Source organism: Nothobranchius furzeri, chromosome 4, assembly GCF_043380555.1.
Source record: "Nothobranchius furzeri strain GRZ-AD chromosome 4, NfurGRZ-RIMD1, whole genome shotgun sequence".
Lineage (NCBI taxonomy): Eukaryota > Metazoa > Chordata > Actinopteri > Cyprinodontiformes > Nothobranchiidae > Nothobranchius > Nothobranchius furzeri.
In genome coordinates this window covers 60,931,012-60,954,624 of record NC_091744.1, presented here as the reverse complement: position 1 = coordinate 60,954,624, position 23,613 = coordinate 60,931,012, and the positions used below count along the sequence as shown (strand labels likewise).

The 23,613-nt window shown below is 41.3% G+C and overlaps 1 protein-coding gene across 3 annotated transcripts in view; it reads right to left on the bottom strand.

The window, feature by feature from the left end:
- Window positions 1-4,040: 4,040 nt before the first annotated feature.
- tmem117 (transmembrane protein 117) overlaps window positions 4,041-23,613 on the bottom strand; it is a 62,894-nt gene continuing 43,321 nt past the window's right edge. For all 3 annotated transcript variants that reach the window (XM_054732880.2, XM_054732881.2, XM_070550309.1), the window contains 5 exons: window positions 19,087-19,186; window positions 11,512-11,609; window positions 10,103-10,262; window positions 6,488-6,617; window positions 4,041-4,929 (listed from right to left, as the gene is read on the bottom strand). In XM_054732880.2, the coding sequence (XP_054588855.1) occupies window positions 4,268-4,929; window positions 6,488-6,617; window positions 10,103-10,262; window positions 11,512-11,609; window positions 19,087-19,186 (1,150 nt within the window). In that variant the 3' untranslated portion in view covers window positions 4,041-4,267. The remainder of the gene's footprint in view (window positions 4,930-6,487; window positions 6,618-10,102; window positions 10,263-11,511; window positions 11,610-19,086; window positions 19,187-23,613) is intronic.

The window sequence follows — 23,613 nt, the reverse complement described above, 5'->3', positions numbered from 1 at the left end:
CAAAATGTGGACATTTTCTGGAAAAATTATAATACGGTTTTCACCAGCATGTTATTTTAGACACTTTCTCCTTGTTATCTTTCTTCTGGGGTGGCCTAACTTTTTTTACAGGGACATTTTGCAAGACGATTACAAAAAAATTAAAGCTAGTGAACACGATAGCATTGGAACCAGCATCTTTGCATCCTGTCATGTTTAAATAGGTTTTGACCTTTGGTAAAACACTAAAATTGAATGTTTCAAATATGTTTTAACATGTTAAAATATAATTACAGAATGAGCTGCAAAGCAATTATGCTAAATGGCTGTTATAGCAAACATCTTACTAAACACACACACACATTTTTACCCAAAACACTTACACAAAGATTTATGGAGTGTGCCACCAGTAAATTTTACTTGCTATTTTAATATTAAAAATCTATTGATGAGGTGGGTCAATTTCAAAAACACAATTAGAATATGGTAATGTGGCCTTTAAAGGTGCAATATGTATGAATGAAGTAAAAGTGACATCCTGTGGTCAAATTTAGTTACTGCAATCACTCTCACTCCTATTCCAAGAGTTTCATGGCTGTTGCCATTTACGGATCAGCACCAGATGATTCTAGCTCAGGGGTCGGCAACCCGCGGCTCTGGAGCCGGATGCGGCTCTTCCATCCATCTAATGCGGCTCTCTGTGCTTGTAAAATAATGAATGGACATTTAAATAAAATGCTTTATATTTTACTGCATAAATTTTACATCTCTAAGCTAATTCTAAATGTAAAGATTGTCCGCGTAAACCTGAACAGGTCCAACCCGGTCTACTGTGTGACCGGGTTGACGCGTCACGCTTGTGCGTAATCATAGGCGCATTCTGAGCTCAAGAGGATGTGAGATTCTGGGATACTCCTCAGACAGGCTCTTGGATGTGTCGCCACATTGGAGACAGGAACAAGCACTATTCAGCCAAAGTTTCATAATCAGGCAACATTTTCTAAGTGACAAGTCTTGCTTCAGTCGGAGGAACCTTCCTGCATGCGCTCTGGTTCTGCGACTGAGCAGTGTCCAGCTCAGATGTTCAGATGGGAATATTTTCTTGAGTGATTTAGCTACATCTGCGATGTGCGAAACAAATAAAATGTCGCATGCGTCAGGGTAATTCTTTCTATTCTTTCTCCGTCAAAATAAACAGCCAAATACGGGAACTATCCGGTCAACACAAGCCCTGCTTTTAACTGTTTTGTTTTCTTGTGAAAATTGTTGCCAATTTAACTTGATTAACACCAGAGCCAGGCGCACTGCACCGTTATCTCCGTCACTGTAAATGAGGGAAAAACAAATTGATCGGATCCTTTTCTGACCTTCCCCACCTACAAAGTTTAATTACAACAATCAAACGTGACAGAGCCTGGATTTGTATTCTGAACAGTCTAAACATGTTTTAAAAAGAAACGTATGACAAAAGTGGCACCTGCTCAGTAAAACCACCAACAGGGTGAAAAATATCAAAATATCGTCGGCAGAGACGGGCTACAACTTCTGGATCCACTTTATATAAATCGTTTTATTGATTATCTTCTTATGAAAGACAGCTTTGACGTATACGAGCGACCGTTATTGGCTGCTGTCACCTGTTGTGATTGGTTAAAGCAGCTCTCTGCTGTCTGAGGGTAGGCCCCGCCCACAACGCCGCAGCTGCTGTGGCTCCCAGTGTTTTCTTTACTGTGGGAAACGGGTAATAATGGTTCTTTGATGGGAACAGGTTGCCGACCCCGTTCTAGATGACAAACAAAGACGAGTCATACACAGCAAGTTGATAAGTAGATAAAAATACTTTGCCTAATCTGGAGTTTGCAGTCTTAGATGTTATGCCTCCAGCATACAGGAAGTGGTAACACTTTACAATAAGGTACGCAAAATTATGCTTCGTTACTAGGGAACGACTTAGGTGGTAATGAGTAATTAAGCAGGGAAGAATAGGTAGTTAACCAGTAGTTACTGGTGAAAACACTCATCAGTCTTTTTTCAGGGACTAATAGGTAGTTAACCAGTACTTACTGGTAAACACCCAGTAGTTTTATTCATGGACTAATAGATAGTTAATCAGTACTTACTGGTAAAAACCCCAGCAGTCTTATTCAGACCGTAATAGGTAGTTATCTATTTGTGCTTCGTTACTAGGGAACGACTTAGGGGGTAATGAGTCATGAAGCATGGAAGAATAGGTAGTTAACCAGTAGTTACTGGTGAAAATGCTCATCAGTCTTATTCAGGGATTAGTGGGCAGTTAGCCAGTACTTACTGGTAACCACCCAGCCGTCTTATTCAGGGACTAGTTATTTATGAAAGCAATAAGAAATGAATCCCAGATTAATGTAGTGCCTGTAGACGCTCTTTTGTAAACCTCATGAAGGATGCAGATAATTTGCAATGTCAATCACTGTTTCATCTTGAGTCCACTCGTCTGTCACTTTGTCGTCCATCGTCGGCATCCGTCCGTCTCGAGACAATGGAAAGTGAAGCCTCCTCCCAAGTACCTACTGAGGAATGAATCAGTACCTAGTAGGTACTTAAGTATTACCTACTGCTTTTGTGTACCCTAAAGTAAAGTGAAGCCTCCTCCCAAGTACCTACTGAGGAACGAATCAGTACCTGCTATGTACATAAGCAGGCACTGCTGACAACCCCCACAGTCGAATGAGAATTAAATCTGTTTCCTTCCAACATTAACCTGTTTTAGGATAATTTCACGGTAGAATCTTATTTTATTCTTACATATTGCACCTTCAATATTGAACAAAGAATAAATAATCAAATGATTACTGAATGATTCAATAATAATAATACAAAAAATAAGTAAATATAAAATTGATTAAGCAATTAAAGACTGATGTTAAAATGCTGAAAATCAAGCTACAGATTTCTGCTCTGGTGGCACACACCTGAGTCCAAATTCTGTTATTCCAGAAAAAAGCTAAGCTGGTTATTTTAAGAGGAAGCAATGTTCGCTCTGTCTGGATTTGGATGTCAAGGTTTCCACAAAATCCTTTCTAATGATACAGTTCTGCATCATTGCATCAGTCCCAGGGAGGAACCATAGACTGCCACTCCACTGTGTTTCCCATAAGTTGAAACAGCAGTATGTGGGTTCTTTGGTCACAGTAAAAGGAAGTTTTAAAGAAAAAGTTAGTATCTCAGTAAACATTTAGTTTGCTTTTGCACTGTAGAGGAGAAAAAAAGAAACTCAAAGAGCACATACTGTAGAACAAAAGCCCCAGACATACATCTTAAAGAAATCTACTAAAATAAGAAAATACATTATAAAAGACACTTTTAAAGCAAATGTAAAACAAACTGCTGCTTTTAAATGTGTTTGGAATTTTGCAGCAGCAGAAAACCGCGCCAACTAAATGGCGTTCATACCTAAAACCCGCCTTTGAAACCTTCAAACGATTATTTAGACAAAAAGAAGCCCTGAGCTTTTACAGAAAGAGCCACCTCTGCACTTCAAGAGCATGTTTATGCCAAGGGCAAAACCCAGCTTCCCAACTCTGTTGGTATTCAGCCAAGGAGAAGGAGCCACATTAGCAATCACCAAGCAGCTTGTTGGGTTGCTATTTCATCTCTGCTGATTGCATTTATTTTCTCTGAAACTAATATCAAGTGGGGGTGTGTGAAAAGGTCATCAGCGAACGCTGATGTTGATAATCATGTCATCCCAAGAACACATATACATTTCAAATACGTGGAGGGAACATAAAGGGAATAAATTACGACAATAGACTGAGGGCTAAATGAGGTAACAATTGCACATTTGATATGAAAAGATTAAGCAGGTTATCATCTAGCAGAGCATAATTTGAACATCTTCCAACATCTGGCTGTTAGAATATGGGGGTATGTAAATATATGAAATTTCAAGGCACAACTGTAACACTGTAAGTGAGTGCTGTAGAAACACTCCTCGGGCATAGGCACTCAGTTAACTATGACAACAGGAAGTTATGAAAATGCAAGATTCAAGCAAGCACCATGTGGATTAAAATGTTGCTGACTAATTAAAAAGATCTGTTGCATTAGAGGTGGCGCCAATATAGATTGTTTTTATTTATATTTTACAAAAATATAATTATGTTCCTGTAGCCACCATGAGGACTGGCGTTGTTTTAATTTATTTGGTATTTTTTGCTTCTATACCAAATCAAGAGACTATCCAAAGTCTTGATGACTCTGCATTTTCTTTCTACTCCCAACTAGCCATAGTTTCCAACAGCTCCTTCATTTATGGAGAGAGTCTGTTGACATCAAAAGAGACTGCCGGCTCATCCAGAGACGTGCTGTCAATCACAATGCTTGGATGAGTCATCTGGGTTTCCATTGAGATGGTTGAGTTTGTAGAGGGCGTCGCCCCAAAGTGAGGCCCATCCACTGACAGAAGCATTGGTGTTCCTGATCGTTTCAGGCTCTCGCTCATCGCCATATGCATCTCCTCTGGTGTCACGCCCATGTCCTTGCTGTACTCTGAAGGAGACTTCCTTTTAATCCTCTCATATGTCTTGTCCTGATTTTCATTGAATGTTTCACTGTCCTGAAAACGCCCAAACAACCAAATAAAGAAGCCAAAAAGGACAAATGCTGCCAAGCTTGGAATAAAGGCTAGGCATTTGATGTCCAGGCTGGCCCCAATGTAGCGGCTGTGGAGGAACATGTCCCGCTCCACGTAGGTCATGTTGGTGCCAGGATCGATGCTGGTGGAACGCCAGTTGTAGGTGAGCGTGCTGTGGTTGAAGTATTTGAGTGTTTCTGGCTCCTCCACTGTGTAGATCTTCTCGCCAGGGCCGACGTACTGACCGTATTCGTAGGGCTTATAGAAGATCTGGTTTTTCCACATGTTAAGGTCCAGAATCAGCACAAGAAAGATGATCCCGTAATTAAACCACTTACCTACAATGAGAAACATGACATTTGTTAGGATTCAAACAGGAACAGGTTCTACAGGAACCATTCGCAAAGGATGAAGATCCTACTATGATGTAAGAACTATGATGTGTAAAGTCTTAACGTCATGTTACACGTAACAGAATGTGATAGGTTGGTAAAAAGCCTGTATTTGATATGGAGCCTTCCTGTGTTCTACAACCCCCCAAGGTTGACAATGGCTTTGAGTCTTCCATAGCAACATCGCAATTGTGGCAATACATTTGCATCCTAGGTTGTGCATGGGGGAGTAGTGGCAGCGGTTACGTGGCACAGGGTCTGACTGCATGGTTGTTCAGAAGAGTTACACCGGGTGGAGCCTGAGGCGTGGAGGAAACATAACTCTAAGTGGAACGATTATTGCATGAATGATCTGCTGACGCATAAGGCATGTTTCCATCATTGGAACTTCGAGGTACTTTTACCAGAACTTCCTGGCATGTGTGTATCTCCACTTCACCGGATCGTCCGAGCGGGCCTTTTACTTATAGTACGTTGAGGGGTTGAGGAACCCTAAAAGGCGCTATACAAATACAGCCCATTCACCATTTGATGTGGCACTTATGTGTAAACGTATGCCTCATTATAAATGGTTTTATAGATTGTTAAAGAGCACAGCAGTGTCTTAAACTAGTGTGAAGGGGTACATAAAAATGCAGAAAGATAATTAATACTGAAAGTCTAAGACAAAGATGTTGTCACTTTCTTGTAACAGTAACCTTTCTTGCTTGGCATACGCCTCATGAACTGGTAAAGAGAGCTTCATTTACAACTGATTCTTCCTCTACAGAATCTAACAAGACCACTCTATTGCCATGGGACAACCATCTCCATAGGTTGACTGATGGCAGGCACGTCTCCCCAGGTAAAACATAACACCACTCCCTTCCTCTCCCCAAGGTATTATGCTAATAAGCTTTTACTTAAACCAATCACGTTGGACTGTAGCCATTTCCATCATGCTTAATGGATATGCAACGCATTTGGGTTAACAACCTCTTGCAAAATCACTGAGCGTTTGAACAGCTCAACATTTAGATCAGGAACATTGGTTTTCCTTCTCTTGATGGCTCTAAGTGCCTGTGAGCACGTGGCAGAACAAAATGGAGAAACCGGGAGGACAGATTTAAAGAGGGAATGTTCTCATTTGTAGGGAACATTAGGACACGAAGATGTGAGAAGTGATGAGAAGCACAACAGGGAAGAACACAAGAAAGAAGCCTTGGCAGCACCTGCGTGACACATCTGCTTCACATGCATTATAAATGGCTGCTGCGGTTCTAACCAACAAACTTTCCCAAAACAAGGAGAAAAAACTAAACTAGAGCATTCTGTGTATTCACAATTCATTTAAAAAATAGGACAAGTTGTCTCCCTAATGGACGTTTTGATTTTCTCTGCTCTTTGATCAAATTTATGACCATCGGTGTGGACGGCCGTCTAGAAATGATCGAGGTGCTCCCCGTAAAACAATGATTGATATAACCTTGTTTTTTATCTGCAGCCGGCGTCTTGAGTAGTGTACCTGTGATGTGGATGTGGTACTCCTCTTTAAAGATACGCTTGCAGACAGGTAGCTTGACCTTCACGTGTGTTGTTGACATTCCAGGAAGATTCATATCCAGGTCACCCATGAAGTGAGGGAACTCCCAATCCTAACCAAAAGAAAAATCATATAAATTCAACATTCAAATCTAAAAATGTCAACCACGTCTCATCATTTTATTGGACACAGTGAACTTGACTGAAATCTCTCATATTAGCTGATGTTAAGTCTCCGTGGAGTCTGTTCACATGCCGACAGGAGGTCAAACATGATGTCGGAGGCTGTGGAGCGCCAATCACACAGTGTGTTTACAGGGTGGTGGAGTGTACCCGTGTGCACTGGGACTTAACACGTCAAAATACATCAACAGGCAGACCAAACTGACATTTAGAGGCTGCCTTTGCCCTCTGGTGTTACTTAGCGTTCTGTTTTTTTACCCTCTTCCTTGTCTGAAGTTCTGTCAGGTGGCTGGTGACTCAAAGAAAAGCTGTCGCTTTAGATACCAAGAAAGGACAACATGATCTAAGAAAGAGGGGAAAATATTTAGGAATGTTTTAAAACATGTGTACAGCCCACGAATGATCCTTTTATTGATTTCCCTCTTTAATGAACACAAAATTTAATTTATGGGTTTAAACCATAATTTTGTTCACTTTGTAAGAAAACAACCCTCGACTTTAGGGTTTTTACAACAAAAATGTTGGAATCAAACACCTGCAGTAGAAACTAATCCACCACACGTGTTTCCACAATATTGAAACGCAATTATGTATGTACGTTTTATTATTTTGTTTTACGTGTTTTCATGTATTTGTCTTTAAAAAAATTAACTGGACTGATGGAAGTGAAGAAAACTTCATTTAATCCCAAATGGTTTTTAAAAGTTTTTTTAATTCATTTTAAGAGTCACTAAAATAAACAAATCAAGCTCACTCCAATATACATTTTTGCAAAAAGGACTCATTTTATAATCTGATCAATATCTGTCATAATCATTATTATTCATCTTTCACAGTTGGACTCGCTGCGTTGCAGCAAAGGAGAAAACAATGCATCTACTTGATTAAAATGCTGCTAAAGCAGCTAATAATTAGTTTCACTTGGAACATCTCCTGCAGGTAAAGGTCGGCTCTCAGCTTCTCTACACATGGATTTAAACTTTTGAAGACTTGTCGTACAAAAGGCTGAGAAACTCTGCAGGTGAAACACAATATTTCAATTTTTATGTGCTGAGTCCAAATTCGATGACATAACTTCTGTCATGGATGTAAAAAATATGTAACCCTAACCCTAAAACATTTCCTCGAGAGACTAACTTCAGCCAATAAAGAAAAGATTCATAGTTTGACTCTATCAGGTGACTACTGCACCAAACAGAACATGTGACGATTGCAGTCTGCTTTAAGGTTGGTTTATGCTTGACGCGTCCGCGAGGTCCGCGCGGCGAAATTGCGTCATTTTAACAACCACGCCCCTCCATCGCGTCTCCGCACGGCCCAAAATTTCCGCAACGCGCACCTAGGAAAATTTCTAACCACGCGGATGGTCGGACGTGGAAAAACATAGCAGACCGGCAAGAACTAGTATGGCAGAGGTTCGTAAATACAGACATTTGTATGATTCACCTCTCAGAGATCACCGTGATCAACATGTTGTTAATAATTCTTGGAGAGAAATAGCTCGCACTGTCGGAAAAGACGAGGATGCTGTTAAAAATGCTGGAATGCCATGTTGTAAACAGTAATTTCTACTTCTACTACGGTTTAGTGTTGGATGCATGCCGTAGAGCTCCATGCTGCCCCGTTCAGTTTGGGAGAATATTGGCTCACTGCAGGGACGAGCCGCATGAACCATAAACGCTGCGAGTTGTGAAGCACGTTCCATCAGCAAGCCGCGTCACCAAGCGGAAAGTGAATGCGTCAAGCATAAACCAAGCTTTAGCCACTGACATTGTCTTTGTCTTTATCTGTTGGCATCAATTTGTGAGTTGAATGTGAAACTACAGCTCAAACAACTCTCAAAAGCACCTTCCTGCAAAAGAATGACCATGTGTCTTAGTCTCCTCCATGCTCCCAAGATCCTGGATGTTCGCTGCCACTATCTGACCTGCAGAACAACTTGATGATTGCCCCTTGGACATGAAATAAATCCTCTTTTTCCATAGTTGTGGTATGTGTTCCTTTAACACCAGCAGCCACGGCATTTCATTCTTTCTCTAGCAAAATAACGAGAATTAATGATAAATACAAAAGGAATAACATGTTTTATGCAAATCTGTTCATGTTGTTGTGCAAAGGAATCTGAAATGCAGCTGAGAACAAATGCTAAGAAACAACCAATCATTCATTTAAAAGAGTAAAACCCCGCTCGGAGGCAAATCCAGACAAGTCATTAATTAGAGTATTAATTGGCTTGAGAACACTTTCACTCATTTTTCTCATGGATATGTGAGAGAGGCTTTGGCAGTGCTCCAAGCCGCAGGTGATTGAAGCTCTTCAGAGAGCTGGGGTGGATGAATTTTTATTGACAGGTGAAGAGTAGTGATGGCCGCTGGCTCCGTAAGGGGTGCTAACTAGCTCACCTCGTAAACTACCATAGTAAATGTACTTGCTCCACACAGTAGAGGAAACGAGGAGAGAGGGGAGGATGTTGTAAACAAATCACTGCGAGTAGAGGGTGATATAAAGGTCCAAATCACTGGTTTCCCTGCACCTCTGTGAGGGTATGCTTGAACCATGCAAGTTGAGCTGTTTCATTAAATCTGCATAATCACAATAATTTGGTAAATGAATGTGGAAAGACCAAAGTGTGAGGTAATTAGTGGCCAGCACAGCCAGAGGCCCCTCTTAGAATAATAAATTGTTTCAATAAATACCACCTGGAAATCCTTCTTCCTGGTATTGTTGCTCTAATCCATTTTAATGTAGGAATTATACCAGTGACCTTGCCAGATTTCTGTAGAGTGGTGTATTTATACCACTCAAAGATATTCTCCCTCGAAGCTGCTTGCTCATTTCAATTAACATAATAAACGAAACAGGAACACGCATTTAAGTGATAACTAAATAAAATAGTTTCATTGGAAGTTCTGTCGGACATAACTGGCCTGAGGTTCTGACTCGCAGCTTTTGAAGCATTTTCCCACGTTTCCTCTTCAATACAGTTTTTTTTTCTTTTTGCCCAGTCGGATACATTTACATATTCATGAGTCAGTGGCCGAAGCTTTATTGATGTACACGGTCCCGTGGGAGGGAGGATGCTGACAGGAGAGAAAACGAGGAAATGGAAGGAAAGAACCCAATCTTGTGAGGTTTTATCTTTTATGGGAATTAAAGTCAGCGTGCAAGAGAGAACACTTTGGAGCTCAGGTGTGGAGAAAAGACCAAAGAGAGACGAGGAAAGAAATAGTGTGAGTTCGAGTCCAAGCCTCCTCTGAACGATCAAACACCCTTTTAGCTGCTTTGTGCCACAGTCCCTCATTGATGAAAAGGGAAAAGGGGGAACTGGCGAGATGGGTGGCGGACTGAGCCAAAAGATGTCCCAGCTCCCCCTATTTTATTGTATTTTTTAATTGGCCACTGGGGAGTTTTCTACCTGCATGACAATGAGAAGGTCGAAGACCAAGATGAAGGAGGCTAGGAATGCTCTGGAGACCTCGTCGCTGGGCAAGAAGCCCCGGTTCAGGTTGTCCCAGCTGATCCAGTCGGTGCTGATGACCAGAACCACCACGGAGGTCAGAGAGAAAAGCACCGTCCTGAGAAGATGAGAGACAAAAAAGTAGATGAATTAAAGGACAGGATGAAAAGGGAACGATAAGCTACTTGGAAGAAAACTGGTCTTAAGAATTAAACCAACAACACTTTTCGAACCATCTAAAGCTTTTAGAAGGGTGAATGTGCATAAAGAGAACCCCGTCTGTCTGTCTGTACATGCAGAAAGAATGTAAGCTGATCTTAAATCCACACACATTTCCATACATTTCCATATTTAACCCAAACTTTGACCGTGATTGCTGTGTTTTCCCTGTTCCAGTCAAACTGCTTCATTGCATTCACCATTTTGTAGAAAACCTTGTTCACCAAATGAAGGGACTTTTTATTCTCCTCTATTGTTTATTCTCAATGTCACCCAGCGATTCATGTGCTGCTGTTCTCACTCCAGTGTAACGGTTTGGGATACATTTTAGCTTTTTATCTGCAAACCTCTTTTAGGCGCCATAGTTTACAATCTGATACAGCCGCTGCATCAACAAGACGCATCCAGTCGTGGGTTTATCAATCACATTTCAAGCTCTGAATTCCAAATGATAGCTTGTCAAATCTGGCATCGATTATGACAGCACGAGCCAGGACATCCGTCGATGAAATGAAGGGTAGTAGAAAAGTCACAGAGCGATTCGTTTGCTTGCATCCTAATTGCAAGTGAATCAATTCTGAGCCAGAAAGTGTTGAAGATTTGAGGTCAAACCCTCTGAAGTTTGACATGTTGATGCCTTCAGCTCTGAGTGCATGCATCAAACACGTCAGACATGGTGACCTGAAAATGAACCACAGGAAAACACGTCCACTTGTTCCATTCGATGGACAAGATAGATCGCTGATTAGTCTCCACTGGGACAGAGCAACAGTGGTTAAACACGCAGAAAAACAGGGGATTGGATCCACTAATCTGAGGAATAACGGACATATCAGACATGGTTTGCAGCATTCGTTTGCCACTTATTTCAGGGTCACATCTTGTGGTATGAATCTGTACGACGCAGGGTTGTGGCGCAACCTGCAACCTTGCTGTGTCCATCGATTTTCACCCTGTTCCTCTAATTAAAGGTGCTGACACTGACTGAAGGCAGATTAACACAGTTATTGACTGCATGCAACCCTGCAATGAGGCTGGTGAGACGCACACAACTCTGCAGAGGAACAGAGCTATCTATAAAGCATTTAGCAAGCACAGAAAAACATAATAACAGCCCTAAAACCATGTAGCCACAGAGGAGGACACACCAGAAGAGGACTATCCTGTTGTTGCCTTGCTTCCAGAACCTTCTTGCAGCTTTTCCCCAGTCTGGGTAGTGCTGATCCTGGAGCATCATGTCTGTCACCTTTCGAAAAATACACAATTATGACAGGAAGTTATATTTTATGCATCATTCCAAGACATAAAGGCTCTGAGCAAAGTTAAAAGAGAAGTTTTCGATGCCTGACAAGCGTTTCAATTCACAGATGGTATCTCTCTGTTTAAAAAGAACAAAGTGTGCAAATGACAAGGTTCTGTTTCACAGGTTCTAGAACTATTAAAGATCGTTTGTCAAAGTAAATGTCTTTAAGTTCGTGCATTTTAAAACATTTGGGGCAACTGAAACTGAAACTGCAAAGTTTCTGAAAAAGGACAATGATCCTGGATAAATAATAAACAGGCTGACCAAATGTTCATCACTATTTATTATTCATACCCTCGCCTCTCTCATCCAGATCAATAGCTGTAGCAGTTGTGAAAGGAGCAGTGAAATATTGCAGCTTTTGCCTCTTTTATCAGTGAAATGTACTCTAACTACTAACACAGACTTCTTTCAGAGACCAGACTGAGATAGTTATTGGGGTTGGCACTATTGGAAGTTTTGAATTTTCTTTAGAATCAACCACAGAGTTACTGAGTACTTGGATAAACCGATGGAATATTCATGTACAACACCAGTTGCTCCTAAATTCCCTTTTTAAATGCCGTTCCATAGTGCAAATGCTTCAGAAGAATTCCAATATTCCATTTTTTACTGGATCTTCCTGTCTTGTGCTTTGTGAAAGCCGCATGATGTAGCTTCATGTATTTACTCCAGTGACAACACCATCAGATTTATTGCTTCTTATTTGCAAGAACTCAAAATGAAAGGAATAAACTTTTAAAGATACGCCTCAGTAAGTCGCCATCATGTGAGCCTTTGGTGTTCACCAGTCCACTGTAATGTTATTTATATCTGATTTTGTACATGTTAAATAGTCTATTTAAAGCTATTTATACAGCGTACTTCTTCTGGAGCTCTTTAGCATGTGAACAGGTCTATTGCACATACGCCAAGTTGAAAATGAAAAATCCCTCTGCTCTTGTCCAGTGAAGATGCAACATGGAGGAGACAAGGAGGTCATCCCAAAAGTACTTTGTAGAATTTCAAATGTCAAAAAAAAAAGAACATTGGGAATTATTTTTGGGATGATACATTTTTCCTGGCATAAAATTCTCTAGCACACACTTTTCAGTGTCTCCTCTCGGAACGCTTGTCTGCATTTCCCCTTCACCTCTATGTCCTGCTTCTTACTCCTACACCTTCTCCGTCTCCTTCCAGCCCTTCTCCTCCTCGGCAGTATGTACTGTAAAATGCTAATGTGACGGGCGAGGCAGCTTGTCAGCTTGTTTCAGCTGTGTGCGTGGAGGTCTCAGAGCCCCACTCCTCCTTCTAGAGGAAGTCCACTCCCTCTGGAGCAATCCTCCTCCTCCTCCTTCTTGTTGAATAATGAACAGAGGTACGTTCCTCCTTCGATGCCCTCCTTGTGCATCTATTGTTTCCTCTGACCTACCTCAGAGCACTAGTTGTGTTACTACAGGGATTTGTGAATTGAACTGAATTAATGTGGACTGCGGAAATGTGCCTTGTGATGGTTGAGAGGAAACACCTGACCTTTCTGGTGAATTTAGGAATAACAATTTAACTAATTTGATGAATGATGATAATGAAATAATTTCATTTGGGGAGGTACAGTACGTTAAAAGATATTGTCATCATAGTAAAATCGTGTGCAATAGGAATTTGGCAAAATATGGCAATAAATAAGCAAAAACTAGATCCAGTAATAAATGTGGCTAATCAGATTTACTTGCTAAATTTCGAGACTGTTTAGATGAAAGTGAACAAAATGCTGCAGGATTTGTGAGTGAGGGAAACAAATGTTTATCGTGACCGCAGAAACATTATTTCCCAGACACGACTGTCCTCAAGTGCACTCTCCAGCTCCTCCTAATCGATCCCAAGGCATTCCCAGAACAGGAAGCATATATGTACAGGCATTTCTGGGTCTGCTTCCTTCTCAGTAGGACAAGCCCAGAACAACTTCCAGAGAGAAGGGAGCAGGAGGCGTCTTAATTAGATGCATAAACCACCTCAGCTGACTCCTTTCCATGAGGAAAAGCAGCAGCTCTACTCAGATCTCTGTCCTGGATGAAACTTGAATCTGGGATCTCAACATCATGTCCAAAAGTGAGGGTTGGAATATAAACAGACCAGTGGGTTAAGAACTCAGTCTTTTGGCTCAGCCTTTCTACCTCTTTCTACCTTGTGTCAAGTGTAGTTAAATGAGTTTTGGTGATTTGCAGATTTATAGTTGTATAGTTTTGTCTGCTGACATGACTTTACTGTTAATTAGGGATTTAAACCAAATTTATGTTGATTGGGGCAAAATGTTACCTTTAGTAGCATCTAGGACTGGGCGATATGGCCTAAAATCAATATCACGATATATTGAGGGTTTCACCTTGATAACGATAAATGGACAATAACTACAGGTATGCGAAGAAACAAAAGTTGTCCACTAGATGGGGCTGTGACATGTATTACGTTGAGTCACATTTTTACGTGACTCAAGGTGGTACAGCTTAGCCTAGCGAACTAGACCAAATTCTTGTTTTGCAAAGTTTGGTCTAGGCACGCTCCATTGGAACCTCTGAAGCCCCTACCAGGACTCTGGCTGGCCAATCACAGCTCTCTAGAGGGGTTTCAAATACATAAAGAGCTGTGATTGGTCCATAATGGTGGGCCAATCATAGTGCTCTATCTGCTTAGTGAACAAATCACAGAGCTTTATCCGCTTTGTGGGCCAATCAGGGCACTCTATATGCCTGGTGGGTGGGATGATGGAACAGAGTGAAACAAGAGTATGTCACATTCATTGTCCAGTGGAATGCGGAGATCATTTGAAAGACAACGGTAGAACCCGCCCCACAACCGAGAGCCGTCAATGGAGCGTTGCCAGACTAAATAATACATTTATTTATTCTGCCTTGCCAGGCTAGTGTCACGATCTGCCCCTGCCCAACCTGACTGTGTTCCTCTCCTGCCGTGATTGCCCTTATTGTTCTCACCTGTCCCTCGTTTACCTGCCCATGTTTCCCTAATTAGCCCTCTGTATTTAAAGCACCTGTTTTGCCCCTGTCCTTTGTCAGTTCATTGTTGTTGTCTGCTGGTGTTCCTGTTCATCCCATCCTGCCATTAAACCATTTTTACTTTTACTGAAGCCTGCATTTTTACCTCCTGCTCAGCTCAACCACACATGGTCCGCCGTCTCCACCTCCTACACCGTGACAGCTAGGTACAGCTTCTTAAAGGGACATGAATGTTGCCAACCTACACAAAACCTTCATTTTTTTATTACCTAATTTATTGAAATGGGAAAAATGATCTTGATAAGAGTCAGAAATTTCAATAACAATACATTTTCAGTTTATTGCCCAGCCCTTTGTATCGCGTCAGACCCGTGCCACAACCCGTGCACGCGCATTGGGTCCACAGCGCGCGTGTGAACGGGACTCGCCAGCGAAAATATACATGGCAGCGCGCGCGTGAACGGGACTCGCGAGCGAAAATATACATGGCGAGAGGTCATTTGTGCACTGAGAGGGAGCAAACTGTGTCTGTGAGCGCACAAGGATGTGCACAAGTGACAAACCTGCGTGCGCGCGTTGCCAACGAGCACACGGCAGAGGAAAACGTGCGCGCGCGGCAGCCTCTCTGCGCGCTCGGCAGCCTCTGCGCACTCGGTTTCTAATTCCGCTTGCTCGGCTGTGAGGAGTTTTGGCACTCTGGAGGCGTGGCCTGTGGCAGATCTTCCCTGTCCTCTGATTGGTTAGTTTACCCTGCACTTTACTCTCTACCTATCTATATAAAAACATCTGAGATTCAGCAGTTGCTGTCATAGCTCAGCTGAGAGAGCGGGTGACTCTCAATCTGGAGGATACGAGTTCGAGTCTGGCCAAGGAACATAGAGTTGATGTCATAATTTTCTTTCCTAATTCCTGTGATATTATTTTACAGTTGTGACCGTTCAACTGTCATTAAACGTCCGAATGTTTGCTGGGCAGTGTTTTAAAAAGTGCACATAAGCTAGATGGTTTTAACCAGGTAAAAATAGACTTGTGGGTGTAGGTATGTTCAAGTTTAAAAAGTTCTTGCCTCATTAATGTATTGTTTATTTTTTTCAGCATTTAATTGACAAATTATCCTTTCAAATAATTAATTGATGAGTTACATAATTGTCCATTTAGAATTGTTGAATGGACTGAGTCAAGTTTGGTGCACTTTATATATTTCAAAACATGTTTTTTTAAATTATGCATATAAATAATTTTAATGTTAATTTATTGAAATATTTCTATTTTTTCATTACCTCACCCTTGTTTTGACAAAAACAAGACCTTGCTGGATAATATCACGGAGAAACTATTTGTTCACAGTACTTGGCTCAGTGAGGATCTGTGTACCAAAGGAGGAGATACTCAGAAATCTGTCTGCAGATTGTTACAACCCAGACTGGAAGTGGTGGGCTGTAATAAGAAAGGAGACCAAACAGAGGAGTGGGGGGTTCAACAACTGATTTATTTAACCAAAGTTTAGTAAATCCTTACTTTGGTTAAATAAATCAGTTGTTGAACCCCCCACTCCTCTGTTTGGTCTCCTTTCTTATTACAGCCCACCACTTCCAGTCTGGGTTGTAACAATCTGCAGACAGATTTCTGAGTATCTCCTCCTTTGGTACACAGATCCTCACTGAGCCATGTACTGTGAACAAATAGTTTCTCCGTGATATTTATCCAGCAAGTTCTTGTTTTTGTCAAAACAAGGGTGAGGTAATGAAAAAATAGAAATATTTCAATAAATTAACATTAAAATTATTTATATGCATAATTAAAAAAAAACATGTTTTGAAATATATAAAGTGCACCAAACTTGACTCAGTCCATTCAACAATTCTAAATGGACAATTATGTAACTTATCAATTAAATATTTGAAAGGATAATTTGTCAATTAAATGCTGAAAAAAATAAACAATACATTAATGAGGCAAGAACTTTTTAAACTTGAACATACCTACACCCACAAGTCTATTTTTACCTGGTTAAAACCATCTAGCTTATGTGCACTTTTTAAAACACTGCCCAGCAAACATTCGGACGTTTAATGACAGTTGAACGGTCACAACTGTAAAATAATATCACAGGAATTAGGAAAGAAGATTATGACATGAACTCTATGTTCCTTGGCCGGACTCAAACCCGGATCCTCAAGAGTGAGAGTCATCCGCTCTCCCAGCTGAGCTATGACAGCAACTGCTGAATCTCAGATGTTTTTATATAGATAGGTAGAGAGTAAAGTGCAGGGTAAACTAACCAATCAGAAGACAGGGAAGATCTGCCACAGGCCACGCCTCCAGAGTGCCAAAACTCCTCACAGCCGAGCGAGCGGAATTAGAAACTGAGCGCGCAGAGGCTGCCGAGCGCGCAGAGAGGCTGCCGCGCGCGCACGTTTTCCTCTGCCGTGTGCTCGTTGGCAACGCGCGCACGCAGGTTTGTCACTTGTGCACATCCTTGTGCGCTCACAGACACAGTTTGCTCCCTCTCAGTGCACAAATGACCTCTCGCCATGTATATTTTCGCTCGCGAGTCCCATTCACGAGCGCGCTGCCATGTATATTTTCGCTCGCGAGTCCCGTTCACACGCGCGCTGTGGACCCAATGCGCGTGCACGGGTTGTGGCACGCTTTAAACGCCATACCTTTGCATTTGTTAGCATTAAGCAGCTAATGATATGTCTGTTGACTCGTATAGGGTCACATTTTGATGCCAAGGAAGTGCTTATTTTAGACAGGCGGCAAAGGTTACAAATGTTTGTCTCACCAAATTGACGTCATCAAACCAGACATGCAAGAGAAGAAGAAAAACTCCTGTGAGTTTAGCGAGCTTTGCTTCCATCTTCCAGGATAACAGAAGGAGAACTAAACACGGAGAAAGCCCACTATAAATTTGGCCATGTAGTAAGTAGCAGCCGGGGGAGAAGAGATTCAGATTCTGAGGTGTGATTTGTAGTCATTTTAATTACAAATGTTTACAAGTAAATAAATCTCAAATTGTGCGACAGACATAGACAAAACTCACATCATTATTTCTCATTTCAATTGAAATACAAATATGTGTGATTAAGGGAGTCAGGCAAAGCGGACCAGAAAATAACTTTTAGAGATTCGTTCACATGAATTCATTTTTTCTTTGTTGCAGAGACCAATGAGCTGAAGAAGAAGAAGAAGAAGAAGAAGAAGAAGAAGAAGAAATCATTTCTATAACACCTCTCAAGATAAAAATCACGAGGCGCTTCACAAAAACAAAAAATGTAAATATATAAAAAAGCATTTAGAAAATGTTTAAAAATATATTTAAAATGAGCAAAAATAGGCAATTGGGATTTAAAAGAAAAAATGTTAAAAAAGAGAGAGAGTGAATAGGAAAGAGGGAAATCAGTGGATCCTGAGGAAGGAGGAATAGGTTGGGAGAGCAGAATAGAGAGAGAGGGGTTGAAGAAGGTCATACAAAAGCCAGCTTGAACAAGTGAGTCTTCAGCTGCTTTTTGAAGGAGACCACTGAGTCCACTGATCTCAGGCTCAGGGGGAGAGAGTTCCAGAGTCTGGGGGCCACAGCAGCAAATGATCTGTCACCTTTGGTCTTTAGCCTGGTGCTGCACAACCAGTAGGCTTTGATCACTGGACCTCAGGGACCTGCTGGGGGTGTAGGGACTAAGATCACCTATGTAAGATGGTGCTTGTCCATGTAAGGCCCTGACTTCCTGTCTCTATTTTTAACCCTCTGGAGGCAGACATTGCAGATTTGTAACAGTTAAAACCTACCTACCTGGTTACTCCACATACATATTTCATGAGGATTCTTTAACTCAGAAGTACCCCTGAAGGACTTAGTTGTTCGTCTTTTCATCAGAACTTATTTTGAGCCTGAGAGGGTTAATATACAGTGCAATTTTGTTCTGACCCGTATGGACAAAAATTAAAATGTTTAATTTTTTTTGGTGTAAGTCAGACTGTGTTGTTGTATATTAAGGTTAGTTATGTACTATAAAAATACATATTTCCTCTCACCTGATTGGTCAGTGTCTTGTCAATCACAAATCTAGCTATCCAATCAGATAACAGGCTGTTGGAGAGGTTTTTTAACCGGTTATTTCTACAAGTATAAATATTTTTTACACACAATTTATTTTTATCTATGGATGCTGGAATCCTCCAGCATTTTTTTTAAAGGTGACAAAACTAAATATGCAACTAAACAGCCACTCTCACTTACAAGCACAAACAAATAAAGACTTTTATTTATGCCCGTTGATCCAGTCTCATTACTTAAGACTGGATAACATTTTTTTCCAGATATCTAGGTTACAAAAATGGTAATTTTCTTTTATTTTTAAGCTTATAAATGAACTTTTAAAATTTTAGGATTTTTCTCTTTCAAAAACATTAAATGACTCCAATCTCACCATCCAAGCAGTCACAAAATCTCCCATCCATGTCCCCACTGCAGCAATCTTCATAAAACTCTCGTTCCTGATGCCCATGTACTCTGTCACCATGTGAGGACTGTGAGAACGAGAGAAGAAATGTCACAAAAATACTTTGTTTTTATAAAGATGTTAAAAGAAAGCAAAACACAAGAATGGTCCAAAAGCTGTCACAAAGACTCATAGATAAATTTGCCACTTTCGTGAAGTATTATGACATTCATAATGATGGACAATCCATGTTCATTTAAAGGTCAACTTCACTCATGTTACATATTTTTCTCAAACTGTTCGACTTCCTTGCAGAGCAAAGCTTCCGAGTCATGTACACCGTATGACCCAATTACCATTAGGAATAGGTGGGTGGCCGCCTGGGGCCCCCTTATGTTGGGGGGCCCCCTAGCCCTGACCGCACCCCTCTGTCAATGCCATAATGGACTATTCCTTTAAGATGCCAATGCACAAACAGGAAGTAGTTGGTAGTCATTCCACTCCAATCCAGTTGGTGGCAGTAATGCACCAAATTGTTGTTTGCCAAGTGCCATAAGACCACAAACAAGAAAAAAAAGCAGTAGAATAAGAAGAGAGGCGGGAGCGTTCGTAACAAACTCGAAGCGGTAGTCCAAACATTAAGCATGAAATGTTTACCGTAAATCCTCTAATACAGGCCCGGGCCTGTATTTGACTCAAGCTCATCAAGCTCCAGGCCTTTATTGGAAGGAGGACCAGAAGAGGCAGGCCTCTATTTCGATTCGAGCAAAATGAACTAATGGTTCGCTGGAGTTTTTGACAATTAAAATTGCGCCCACATTTTCAAAGTTAAACACATTTCTTTTAACAACGGTAGTTTCTGCTTCAGCCCTCTCCCCCCTCCCCCTGCGCAGCAGCCGCAAACTCACTGATGCGCCTGCAGCCTCTCGGAGTTCCTGCCTCTCTAAACATTAAAATAATTATTTCATTGTCTGTTCCTCACTTCTGATTACCTTCAATGGTGTCTGTTTGTTGCAACCACCAGGTACAAAAACTAACTTGACAATTTTTCTGTCCTGCCTGTTTATTATCTTCCTGCATCTCCTCTCAATCCTAAAGAGAAACTGCTACCTGGGTTCATATATATTCACTTTATGAGTTACCTTTGAACTGCAGTTCTAGAAGATCTACCGACCGCAAAAACAGCGGGGTGCTCGCTGCTTGGCGGCCGCATCAGTGATCGGTGCGTCACCGAGGACAAGGTGATGCGCCCCGCTCCACAGCAGCGAAACGCATCAGGCGCAAATAAAAGACAGAAAACATTAAAGGAAATGAGCCGACATGAACGATCGCGTGTTAAATTTGTTTTTGAGGTGGCAACACCTGATATGATAATGTTTCTGTGGCTATGCTCAGGACGCAGATCTACCGACCGCAAAAACAGCGGAGTGCTCGCTGCTTGGCGGCCGCATCAGTGATTGGCGCGTCACCAGATGACAAGGTGATGCGCCCCGCTCCACAGCAGCAAAACGCATCAGGCGCAAATAAAAGACAGAAAACGTTGAAGGAAATGAGCCGACATGAACGATCGCGTGTCAGTACCGACGCTCTGGCACAGCGCGTTGCCCCCCCCGAACGCAGGAGCTTCTCACCTGCTGACAGCAGGCTGCTGTCTTTTCCGAGGGCTGCATCTTGCCGGCCATTATCACGTGACAGCGACTAGTCGATGACAGGCATAAAAGTCACTATAGTGAAGTCGACTAGTTCATACAACCCCTATTGCTCCCCGGTGTTCTGCAGCATAATCAGCACGTCCTCTTTGAACTTGATATCAAATTTTCGCCACCTCTTCGTCTCCGCACCTGCCAAATCGCGGTCTATCACTGGCAAATCAAAAGTGAGACGGATGACACAACCGCCCCCCCTGTGGTACTTGCTTGTTACCACATTCCACCCGGCCACAATAAAATACCGGCCATTATTTACCTCTGCCGACTCCGACACCGGCCAACATATGATACCCGGCCGTTAATTGAATACAGGCCAATATTAGAGGATTTACAGTATGTTATGTTTATGTTTATGTATTTAGCAGACACTTTTTGTCCAAAGCGACTTATAAGTGAAGTGGAGTTATCCTAGTGGCTCCAATAAGAGAAAGAAGCAGCGTGCTTTAAAAGAGCTTTTATCTTCACTTCAAAAAGTGACATCATTTTTCTACGTAAACATCAAAAGGAAGCAGAAAGGAAAGACAATGGAAAATGTTTTGGGGGGTAAGACCCAGAGACTGTTGTGTTGTTATGTCAATTTTCTGTCAGGCTTGCCGTAGAGGGACACACAGGTGTTGAGGGTGGAGAAGAACGACAAAAGAAAGGAAGTAAAGAAGAGAGCAGGCAGCAGAGGGCGACAACGTCCTCTGCTGCCCGCGGATAAACGGAGTAGGAAGTGACGCCACCATCAGCGTCAGCTCTGAGGATGTTTTGCAGTCGGCAAACGAAACTGTTAGCAAGGTAAAGAGAAACCTTTCCTGTGTTTAAAAAAAAGAACCAAAATGGAATTAGAAACTAGACACAGTAAGAACATACCAAAGAAGTTTAACCCTTACCTCACATTAGAGCATTTTTTTGTGCTCTAATGACTTTAACGTTAGAAAATTTAAACGTTGGGTAAGGGTTAAAGAAAAATACGGACAACAAGGAGCAAAGGACTTCCGCCGTTTGGAACGTTTACATCAAAAACACGCACGTCTAAGGAACCACCTTCACTTCAATTTAAGATGCCCGGACGAAAACATCACGCCAACAAGCCTACAGCTGAAAACACCGATCCAGACCAGGTCAGCACAGAACATAATGGAAAGAACACAGAAAGCACTACTCAAAGAAAGGATAAGAAACGTCGCAACCAAACAGAAGCAAGTGGAAAACGAACTGGAAAGAAGACACCTGGACTTAAAAAGGAATTACATACTAGATGAAAACAAGTTAAAGGACACATGATGGAACAACAGGAAAAAGAGTTCATGAAAGTAAAAGAAAGACACATGAAGTTAAACAAACTCATCAACAAGAAAAAGAGAAAAGAAATACAAGATAACACCACACAAAGCTCATGGGTATGTAACCTTTCACAATATGAACTAACAAAAGCAGAAGAAAGCATATTAAAAAAAGGTTTAAACTTTGCAGTCACACCAAAGAAAAAACAATATGATGAATTTATTGTAGCAACAGAACTAGCATGTCAACAGATCACAGATGAGGGAAAGAAAGCAGAACTCAGAAATAACGTTGTTGGGATATTAAAGAACAGCAAAATTCATTACAAAAGAAGAACTATCAGCCATGACAGCATTATCCAAAAATGAACAGATAATTATTCTACCGGCAGACAAAGGAAGAACCACAGTGGTAATGGACAAAGAAAAATACAAACAACAGATGAAACAGATGTTAGAGGACAAAAATACATACAAAATACTTAAAAAAGACCCAACAGAAAGCATTAAGAAAAACATGAAAAAATTACTGAAGCCACTACAAAAAAAAAGGCAAAATAACAGAAAAAATGTACCAACACTGGATTCCTACAGCAAACATAATACCAAGAATCTATGGAATTCCAAAAATACACAAACAAAACACCCCACTTAGACCAATAGTAGACAGCATTGGTACACCAACATACAACATGGCAAAAGAAATCTGCTAATTCATCAGCCCGTTATTAGGTAACACAGATAAACATTGCAAAAATAGCATAGAACTGGCAAAATAATTAAAAAGATTACAGTAGAAGATAATGACATACTCATCTCACATGTTCACAAAAACACCAACCCAAAAAACCATAGATATAGTAGTTAACAGAATCAGACAGGACAAGACTTTACACAAAAGAACAAACCTCACAGCAGATGGCATAGCACAACTGATAGGACTGGTAGCTAACTCCACTTACTTTACATACACAGTATACAAACAACTGGAAGGCTTCGCCATGGGTAACCCGTTATCAGCCACCCTGTGCAAGTTTTTCATGGAAGACCTAGAACAAAAAGCCATAGCTACTGCCCCCCCAAACTGCCAAATAAAATTATGGAAACGTTATGTAGACGACATACTGGAAATCATATCAAAAGGACAAACAGACACACAAACACAACACTTGAATAACATTGATGACACAGGCAACATAAAGTCCACATGAGTCAGAAACAGAAGGCAGTATAGCATTTATGGACATGAAAATAACCAGGCAGACCCACGGGACCCTAAACATAAACACATATAGGAAACCAACAAACACAGACCAATATCTACTATGGACATCAGAACACCCCACCATACACAAAATGTCAGTAATCAGAACATTGTATCACCGAGCAAACATGATAACAGAAGAAGGAGACCTTAACAAGAGGACAAACACATACAACACGCTTTAAAGACCTGCAGATACCCGACATGGGCAATAAACAAAGGAAAACAACAGAAAGAGGAGAACAACCTAAGCAAAGAACCAGAAACCCAGAAA